The sequence below is a fragment of the Egretta garzetta genome, unplaced genomic scaffold, assembly GCF_000687185.1.
Source record: "Egretta garzetta isolate BGI_Z169 unplaced genomic scaffold, ASM68718v1 scaffold157, whole genome shotgun sequence".
Lineage (NCBI taxonomy): Eukaryota > Metazoa > Chordata > Aves > Pelecaniformes > Ardeidae > Egretta > Egretta garzetta.
The window spans coordinates 46,036-56,360 of NW_009260175.1; the positions used below are offsets into that span (position 1 = coordinate 46,036).

General features: G+C 52.6%; 1 protein-coding gene across 4 annotated transcripts in view; it reads right to left on the reverse strand.

Annotated features, from left to right (window-relative positions):
• Positions 1-6,673, reverse strand: part of R3HDM2 (R3H domain containing 2) — a 33,251-nt gene extending 26,578 nt beyond the window's left edge. For 3 of the 4 annotated variants that reach the window (XM_035897177.1, XM_035897176.1, XM_035897175.1), the window contains exons 1-3: positions 4,983-5,181; positions 3,691-3,732; positions 1,133-1,219 (exon numbers count right to left, since the gene is read on the reverse strand). In XM_035897177.1, coding sequence (XP_035753070.1) covers positions 1,133-1,219; positions 3,691-3,732; positions 4,983-5,150 — 297 coding nt within the window. In that variant the 5' untranslated portion in view covers positions 5,151-5,181. Of the gene's footprint in view, positions 1-1,132; positions 1,220-3,690; positions 3,733-4,982; positions 5,182-5,906 lie in introns of those variants that run through there. The other variant, XM_035897174.1, reaches the window with a different exon arrangement.
• Between the last annotated feature and the right edge of the window lie 3,652 nt (positions 6,674-10,325).

Here is a 10,325-nt window from a genome sequence, read left to right on the forward strand (position 1 = left end):
GGGAACATCCCAGGCCAGGTTGGACGGGGCTGTGAGCAACCTGGTCTGGTTAAAGGTGTCCCTGCTCCTGCGGGGGGGTTGGGCTGGGTGACCTCTGGGGGTCCCTTCCCACCCAACCATTCCATGATTCTATGAAAACATTCTATGATAAACCCACTGCCCTTTGTGACAGCTGATCCTCCCCCATCCTTACGCCTTTACACCAGTACACTTCTAGGGAACGGCGATGTGTTTACGGTTGCTTTAGGAGTCCTCCCAGTGACCCTTCAGCTCTAAGTGAAACCCAAACAAAAGACAGGAAAGCAGCCTCTGGAGCTGGGAGCCTCAACACAAGGAAGGCTTAGAGGCCAAGTATCCCAATCACCACAAGAGTGAGGAGGTCTGGGCAGGACGCAGCCCTGGCACTGGCCAGGCTTGTCCTTGTCAATGGAACGTAGCGTAGAGGTCTCTGATCTAGCACCACAGACCTACGCTGGCGACGGCACGGCATGGTGCTACGTCAGCTCAACGAACACAGGCTGTAGCTAGCCACAATCCAATCTACAGCGAGCCAGCTCAGATCTGCACACGCTGCGCCATCCTGTGCTTCTGAAGCTTGTGTGGGCAGAGAAAGCTCAACCCATCTGCTCTTGCTGGGGCAGACAGGTTCTCGGCGCCTGCCTGACTGCTGCCCACCTTCAAGCTTCAGCTTCTCCGTCACTGCCCACAGTGACGATGGATGGGGATCATCTCTGCAGAGCACTGCGTATCACTTTTCTGGGAGCTGGCTGCTTCCAGGCACCGCAGCCTGAGCTGCAAGGACAGAGCTTGCACAAAAACTTCCTTCCCATGGCCAAAACCCCAGGGGCATTGTGAAGGCCAAGTGCCCTTCCATTTTTGGGGGCATCAGCCTGCACAACCTGAGTAGCTGTGGGCGCCCAGTGAGTTGATGCAGAGGATTCCTTGTAGGAGAAGGGTTGTGACCGTACACATACAAGCAATGCACACAGGCACGGCTGCTTCCTTCAAGAGCGGCCTCTTGTAGGCAACTCCTGGCTCTCAGAGGCACAAGCCCAGGACAGGACATCACTTCTAGCAAGATGTGGATTTTCTGGGCTTCCACACCCCACGGTTTGTCTCATTCTAGGCCTACCTGGGACTCCAGCAGCCCATCTACAAAGGGGCCAGACGACTCTTCGCATACAGCCAAACTCCTGACCAGTTTAAGCTTCGAATTAGACTGGAGAAGGAAAAGAAAAAGTATAGTTAAGACACCTCAGCCAAAATGTACACGCTTAAGTTCACGCTGCTGCATGACCAAGCCACTCATGCCGTCCTCGTTAATTAAACTGCTCAAAAGGAGGACTGCCAAGACAGCTTCCTGCAGCAAACAGGAATATACAGAAGCCTGGAGTCCTAGAGTAAATGAACTATTTTCTTCCTCCAGTCTTCAGTTAGGATTTGAACCAACCAAATTCTAGGTGAGAAAGTTCACTGCCTTAATCCATGCACTCTTTGACCTCTTCAGCCAGAGCAATCCCAGCCTCTCCCCGCCTCACCTGGCAAGAATTAAAACCATTAACAAAGGATACAGCTGAAACCAACTATTTTATTGGGTTTTAAGATGCGAAAGCTGTTACTGTTCTTCATTAAAAGGTTGTCATCCCACTTGCACCTCGCCTGTCTGACCTGACGGCTGGTTATTTTCGTAATGTAGTAGTGCTGAGAGAAAATGCTTAAAATAAACCCTGCGCTTTCAGGACTCCTGGCAAGTTGACTCCCTAGGCTGAGAAATAGGAAAAAATATATCAGCCAGCCACATGAGATCCCAGGTGGGATCAACAATACGGAGAAAGGCCCGAGGTGCCCCTTCTGCCCTAGGTATGGGCAGGGCAGGAACTGGAATCGCAGCCCATTCAGGTACTTAAGCCAGTCCTGGCTTTTAAGACCAAACGGAACCATTAAAATATCTTTTTCTGAACACTCTGTAGGTCCTAAGCAGCACAAGTGGGCGGGGAGTGATGGAGCGGCTTGGTGGCACCTGGTGTCCAGCCGAGGCCAACCCATCACACCTTCATGTGTTACTTCCATCAAACCAGGCAGAACCCCCGTCGCAAATTTAACTGGCCTCCCCTCTCTCCCATGCCTCGGGGCAGAACCTGCCTTCATCTGAGTCTGAACTTTTGCAAAAGATAAAAAAAAAGGGGGGGGGGAGGGAGGCAAAGTGGAGGGGAAGAGACCTTCTCCCTCTCAATCACAGTTTTAAAATCAAGCACAGGGCAACCTAATCAGATGTCATAGCTGGCCCTCTTTTGGGTAGGAGGCTGGACTAAGTGAATCCTGGCTAGACTAGATGGACTCCTGAATTATGTGATGTTTCTGTAACTGCCAAGCCTGCAGAATTCATGGCTACTTTCGATGAACTGCTTCAGTAGGTAGCAGAGAAAAACTGGCGTTAAGGCTAAGAAAGGTTAAAAAAAAATAATTAAAAAAAAAAAAAAAAATCACACAATGGCTCCATTTTTACCCTGAGATTTTGCCTACAAACGTTCTAGAACAGCGGTGTCCTGGTGCTTACTACTAGTTTTGGATTCACTAATAGCACATGCCATCGCTACGGGAGCAAACGTGGTATTCCCGGGAGAACAGGGGCCTTGCATGAAACCAGACAGTTACACTTAACTCTGGTTTTTAACTGGAGGGTGTTGACAGGCCAGTGCACGGCCCCGTCCCTCCGGTGACACCTCTGAATTTCATTTCTGGCATTTTGGGCTCTGGGGAAGGGACAAGCGTGGCAGTTAGTAGCAGCAACCAGTTTGTTCACGGGTAAGTGTGTGTTAAAGGATGGAGAGCAGCCCTGCCGAGAGGGACCTGGGGGTGCTGGTGGATGAAAAGCTGGCCATGAGCTGGCCATGGGCGCTGGCAGCCCAGAAGTCAACCCTACCCTGGGCTGCATCAGGAGAAGCGTGGACAGCAGGTTGAGGGAGGTGATTCTGCCCCTCTGCTCTGCTCTGGTGAGACCTCCCCTGGAGCCCTGCGTCCAGCTCTGGAGCCCTCAGCACAAGAAGGACATGGACCTGTTGGAGTGGGTCCAGAGGAGGGCTACTAAAATGATCCGGGGGCTGGAGCCCCTCTCCTATGAGGACAGGCTGAGGGAGCTGGGCTTGTTCAACCTGGAGAAGAGAAGGCTGCGGGGAGACCTGATTGCAGCCTTTCAGTACCTAAAGGGGGCCTATAGGAAAGATGGGGAAAATCTTTTTAGTAGGGCCAGCAGTGACAAGACAAGGGGTAATGGTTTTAAACTAAACCAGGGTAGGTTTAGACTAGATATAAGGAAGAAGTTCTTTACAATGAGGGTGGTGAAACCCTGGCAGGGGTTGCCCAGAGAGGTGGTGGAGGCCCCATCCCTGGAAACATTCAAGGCCAGGTTGGATGGGGCTCTGAGCAGCCTGATCTAGTTAGCGGTGTCCCTGCTCCTGCGGGGGGGTTGGACTAGATGACCTCTAGGGGTCCCTTCCAACCCAAAACATTCTATGATTCTATGATTAAAAAGGAGCACTCGTGCCCCAGTGCATGGAAAGTGACCGTCCTGAACCACCACGCGCTGCGCATCGCTTCTGGAGACGGGAACGTCTCGAGATTCTCATCCTAAGGTTGGGATCCTAACTCAGAACGGCCAAAAGGACAACGGGATGTCAAAAGCGGTCATACCTTGGCTCTTTTTCTGGCATGTCCATGACTTGAAGTTCGCCTCTGTGAAGAAAGGAAAGAGAAGTCAAGAAGCTTTACCCGACTGCATCCCCTGTACACGGCATTTGCTGCGCAAGGCAGCACAACGCTGACAGCAAGGGCAGCCTGAGCAAACAGGGGGACCCGGATCAGGCCCCAGGTGGGCAACAACTGCTTAAGAAGCTTCTCAAGGATTAGACCCAGTTCCTCTGTTTCTGATGGAACCAGCACAACTGTGGGATCCGGGGGGATCCGGGAGGAGGTGCACGACACACTTCTCAGTGGGAACGCTACAAGTCTTTCACCATTCCTGGGACACGGAGGGGATTCTAACACAGCGGATCATGAGACGCAACGCTGCTCTGATTTAAGAGACACTTGAGTCATCTGTTACCCCCACCTTCTAAGAAACCTTCCCCCATTCCATATTACAAAATCACCAAAGTCAGGCTCTGTCTGAGCAACACTGGTGCCTGCCCATGCAGCGGCTGAACAAATCTGGCGCCAGCCACCAGCTGTAAATGCAGAAGGATTCAGCAGGTTGTTGAGGGTGGGCATTTCTTCAAGCTCAACACTAAGCCAAAAGCTCAGGTGCTGGGAGAGCAGAGGAATTAGTGCCAGCACCCTCCAAATGATGCTTGCACAGATTTTTTTTTTTTCCCCCTTGCTGAAACGAAATCCCAAAGCGTTCTCTTCCTATTAGTGCATTTTTAACAGCAGCAAAGCAATGGCCAAGCACCATTCCTGAAACGGAGCTCTCCCCGGGATGCCTTTACTTCACATTAAGTCATTAACCCATCCTTAGGTCAAAGAAAAGAATAAGAGGGAGGTTTTAGCAAGTTGTCTTTTGAGAGAGACTTTGGAAGATGACAATTCATCCTCTCGCTTCAGAGTAGTCTCTCTTTTATATATAATTTTTTCCCTTATCTTTTTATATTTATATATATATATAAATATATATATATATAAATATATATAAAATAACAGCCAGGGGAGGAAAACTCGGGGACGGAGCACAACTGCCCCTGGGAGCACACCAGTCTCATTTCCTCCCGGGCTCAAAGAGTGTTTAAATAGTTCCACTCCGAGCAGAACAGATCCAGCTAAAGAGAAAGAGAGCAGCCTGGGACCACCAGAGTCAGCACACGCCATACGCATGGCATCCCCCTGGGAGGTGGGAGCACAGGCTTAGGCCCCTTTTGGAAATGATAGCAACCAGAAAGAGAGGGCCCAGCCCCACAAGCTGGCCGAAGGGGGCTTGTCTGCACACTTACCTGGGATTCCTGGCGCACGCTGACCTCCTCCCCCCCATCCTTCTCCACCTCCTCCTTGCTCGGTGACCTGGATACATATTTGGTTTTGTTCACAGATTCCTCAACCACCTTTTTTTCAGACTCCTTCATTATTTCCAGAGACTCCTGGGTTGTGTTGCTGTTTGACATCTTCAGAGCCCTAGAAGGTAGCGATGGGCACCTGCCAGAAGAGGCGACAGAACGGGCAGAAGGAAGTCAGGGGGTGGAGAGTGTTTCTATCTGGAACATAAACTTCTGCATATACAGGCTGTAGCTTCCTTGAAACTCATCTTGGGTGCAAAGACCCCAAACCAAGCGCTCCAGCGGCAGCCCACCCGCTCATCCCCTTGGACACCCCTTGCAGCACCTGGCAGTAGCTCCATGGTTCTCACCAGGACTTTGGAGATGCTAGCAGGGCAGAACAAAGCCTCTGAGATACACAGAGGTCCCCGGTGCAGACATTCTGCCCTCCGACTTCTCTGATGCGAGGAAGAGACCGAGGGTAGTCCTAATGCTAGCAAACATCCAGCGGCAGGGAATTCCGTAGGTGAAGGAGACTCAAGCAACCAGAGCGGGCGTGCTCAGCCCCAGGACAAACAACAACATCAACATCTGCATCTTTTCCCCAAATCCCAGCCCAGTCCTTCTTGCAATCAGTGAAGTCTTTAGTGAGAAAACAGCCTCGCACCCAAGACCTTGCTCTGGTTCTTCCTGTGGAATAAGGAAACCCCTGCCACCTTCCCTCTCGACGCCTACGGGTAGACGCTTCAGGAAAAGGGGGAGTCAAACAATAACGGTCAAATTACAGATTAAGGTGAAAAAACAATGCTTTCTGACAAAGTCGCATCGAACTGTTTCCTTTTAACTAGCAAGAGGACAGGCAGCCCACAGAGCCCCTGACACCACCTCTGGATCAGCACAGATCCTAGACAGGGCAGCAGCATGTGCCTTGGTCCACTGATGGTCGTGAACAGGAGCAATGAACACATCCCAGATCTGATCACCAAATGAAGTGTTGATTCCAACTGGAACATTCTGGAACCGGAACGTTCTGGAACCGGAACTCAACTCAAAGCGGGCCCCTCCGAGCCTGATCGCGGGCTAAACCAGCTCCCATAGGACTGCAGAGGGATCCTGGTACCACGGAACACGTTTGTGGAGATGCTGCAGAACCCAATATTCATCCTGGTGACAGAGGAGAAGGCCGGATAAAGGCAGGATAAGAGGCAGGCCCATTGAGACAAGTTTCCGAAAAGAAAAGGGGAAGCCTAAATTTGAGAGAGGCTCAAACGAAAAGCCTAGGCTCTAGAAAACACAGCTGATGTTTAACAACTTGTTTTATTAATTACTTTGGCAGAACACGGCTGAGAGAGAGTCAGGTCTTACAGAAATTTATTGACTCTTGGCTCTGCATGGGAACTGCTACTATTCATTAACGAATTCAACCTCCTTCCCCTTTAATTTGTGGGGCCACTGAACATAAACCATGTATTTGACTCTGATTGCAGCTACTGGAATCAGTTCCAGATACAGAAAGCGAGAGCGCACCCATCGACTGCTTCTAGTTCATGGATTCGTACAGGGACTTGTAGCAAACTTGTTGAGACATCCAGGGCAGATGCCCCGTTGTGAACGGAGACTGGAGCATCTCCCCTAGGAGGAATGGCTGAGGGAGCTGGGCTTGTTCAGCCTGGAGAAGAGAAGGCTGAGAGGGGATCTCATCAACACCTACAAATATCTCAAGGGTGGGGGTCACGAGGACGGAGCCAGACTCTTCCCAGTGGTGCCCAGCTGCCCAGGGGGGCTGTGGAGTCTCCTTCTCTGGAGATCTTCAACCCCCGCCTGGCCGCTGTCCTGTGCCCCCTGCTCTGGGTGAGCCTGCTTGGGCAGGGGGGTGGAAATGGGTGAGCTCCGAAGGTCCCTTCCAACCCGGCCATGCTGGGATTCTGTGAAATGCTCTGCGTCACAGGCAAACCTCCGTGGCAGGGCTGCAGCCAGGGAACCATGCAGCAAGCGTGCCTGGGAGATGCCAGCACCGCACTGGATCCGAGCAAGAGGATGGGACGGGATGGGACACTAACTGACACGAGGAGGAAGCTCCTTCGCTCTCCTTCACACCTATCACCACCCGTTCTGGGCTTAGGATGAGCCTTTCCCCCAGCAAAAAGACTCGTGCTGTCAGTTCAGTGTCACAGATGGGAAAACCAGGGAAGGAAAAAGTTACTTCAACCCAAGGCCTTGATGAGTAAGTGGCACCCTGAGGTGGGGTGGGGAATGCCCCCGATGACCCCAGAAAATTCACAGAAAAAGGGTGCAAGGAAAGCAACAAAAGCTGGCACGGATGAAGGGGACAGGGCCACGCCGTCCAGTTTATGCACAGGAACCAGTGCGTTTCAAGGCAGACGCGTGTGTCCGTGGGAGAGCGACGGTGGGTGCTATGGAACGAGAGAGGCAAGCAGACACATTCCAGCACGGTATGAAAACACGGTGTTTTTCTGCTGGAAGACTCCAGCCGCTGTTCGTGCGCCTTTGTTCCGGAGAAGGAAGGTCACAAGAAACCCACTGTTAATTCCGTAAAGCGACTTCCCAAATAGAACAGCTGGAAGGGTGAAGATGAGGGGGCCGAAGGCTCTCTTCTCACCCAACGGGCAATGCTGAGCAAGCGTAACTGGGCAAGGTCCCCGCGCCCGCCGCAGTGCTGAGCCAGGCTCCTCCAGCCCAGCACCATCACGCCGTACCAGGCAGGCTGTCCCACAACCAAACTGGTGGCTCCTGGCAGAAAATATTTGCCATCGATAGCTTGTGACAGCAAGGGAACACGAAAGCAGCCCGCTGTTGATGTCAGCCTTGCAAGACGATTCGGCAAACGCCTCTCCCTTCTGGCTGCTAACCACTTCCAAGCGCGTCCGTGGCTTCAAATGCCGGGTGAGGAGCGGGCGAGAGCACCTCGATCCGCTATTCTGACCGCCGATCAGCGCAGATCCTTGCGCTGCCGGGATCATTTGCTGCTCCCCGCCGCTTCCAGGCACGGTCCCACGGGACAGCGTGCGGATGATCCCATTGCAGGCGTCTCCTGGAGCAGCTCTGCAGGAAGCAGCTTCCCTCGGGAACCACTGAGGCATCCATCCTCCAGGTGCAAGGGGCTGCTCTTCATCCCGGCAGGCTGGGTATCCATCCTGTAGCTGCCGAAAGGAATTGCAATGGAGCTCCCAGGTTTATAGCAAGCGTGCTGCGTGGGGCGGCGAGCCCCCGCCCGAGGGAGTCATGCTCTGCTGCGACGCCTCCGGCAGGAACTGGGGCAGAAAAGGAAACGGGAACGCTTGCTCGATTTGCACACCCGCCTCCTTCGTGGGAGTCTGGATTAATGCAGGGGGTAAAGCTGGGAAACTCTGCCTCCCCCCCCTCCCCAAAACATTTCATGCTGCAGGAAACTGCTCCAGCCTTGTGTCCAGGTCAGGGCATGGCTTGGAAACAAGCCAGGAGGATCTGTAGCAGATTTGGGGAAGAGAGGCAGAAGGGGGCACCTGAATTGCACACCACACACATCTGAAGGGGGAATTTCTGCCCTAAAATAAAGGACAGGTTTCAAACAGCCCGTTCTCTGTGCACCAGCCACCCTATAACAAGTCTTTACCCCCAAGCCAAGCACCCCAGTCAAATTTGGGAAAGGAAGCGGGATCTTTTCTCATCATAGTGCAACGTGACTTCGGCATCACAAGGGGAATATCCCGAATTTTTTTCCCTCTCCTCTTGCAGAAAGGAAGAGTCAGAGCCACTGATTTGACATCTGTAGGCTGCCCCCTCCTGGTAAAGCTTCCATCCCCGACAGCAGTCCTCCAGGATCTCTCCCTGCACAGAAAATCCAAAGATTTGTGCACTGCTGGGGCTCCTCGGTAGTGATGCTTTCAAGAGGAGGTTTCCTTTCGGTATGAATGAATCAGCCCTGCTCCCCCAGGCCAGGCGTGGGACGCAGCGAGGGGGCGGCAGACGTGATCCGCTGCGACAGACAGCGGCTTGCAGAAAAAACTGGAAGTTCAGAGGACTTGGTGGGGTGGGTGGGACTGAGCCGTGCCTTGCCAGGGAGATGAAAAGATTACACAGATGCAGCATTAGGGAAGCCACAAAATCTGTGTCAGAAAAAAAAATAATAAAGAGAACAACGGAGCAACAGAAGGTGGGAGCTGCTGCTGATTTTTTGGGTTGGGGCTGGAGGCTGGCAAAGCCAACGGGCCGGTCATGGCCAAGGGCCAAGCGAAGGGGCAGCCAGGACAGACTGACATCCTCCTCTTCCCCCCAAAGGGGAAGGCTGAATTCCACCTCTGCTGCCTTCTCCCTACGTGCAATTTGCAGCCGCCAAGCCGTGAGAACGCAGGCAGCAGCTGGTCCTCCCTAGGCAGGGAATAAAAGCAAGGAAGTTATGCATTGACAGCTCGGATGGATCCAGCAGCAAAGCTGGGCAAGGCGGGGAGCCTGCTGCTAAATATGCTCTCCTCCCAGCCTTGTTCCTCAGGGTACGGATGCGCTCCGGGGAGCTAAAGGAGGATGCAAAGGAGACGTATGGCTGCTTGGCTGTAGCTGCCTACGCGCGTGCTTCTGCGCTGCAGTAGGATAGAGGTATCCGAGGTAGCTCTTCCTACCGTGCAAGAGAGTTCAGCTGCCTCCCCGTTTTCAGGGGGAAAACAAAACAAGCCAGAGTGGGCTCCACTTCCCCAGTCCCCCTCCAAGCCCTGACCACAGGAGCTAGTCTACAGGCTTCTTGACCAGGCTTCACAATTTGCTTCAAAGACAAGAAGCTTGACTTTTTTCCCCTTCCATCTCCTCCCTTGGTTATTAACCAAGACTTTTTTTTTTGCTTTCTGAGACTCATTCAAGACCAGGTTGGATGGGGCTGTGAGCAACCACCTCTCCTATGAGGACAGGCTGAGGGAGTTGGGGTTGTTCAGTCTGGAGAAGAGAAGGCTACGGGGAGACCTGATTGCGGCCTTCCAGTACCTAAAGGGGGCCTATAGGAAAGATGGGGAACGTCTTTTTAGTAGGGCCAGCTGTGTTAGGACAAGGGGAAATGGTTTTAAACTAGAACAGGGTAGGTTCAGGCTAGAGGTAAGGAAGAAATTTTTTACAATGAGGGTGGTAAAACACTGGAACAGGTTGCCCAGAGAGGTAGTGGAGGCCCCATCCCTGGAAACATTCAAGGCCAGGTTGGATGGGGCTCTGAGCAACCTGATCTAGTTAGCAGTGTCCCTGCTCACTGCAGGGGGGTTGGACTAGATGACCACTAGTGGTCCCTTCCAACCCTAAACATTCTATGATTCTATGATTCTAAGA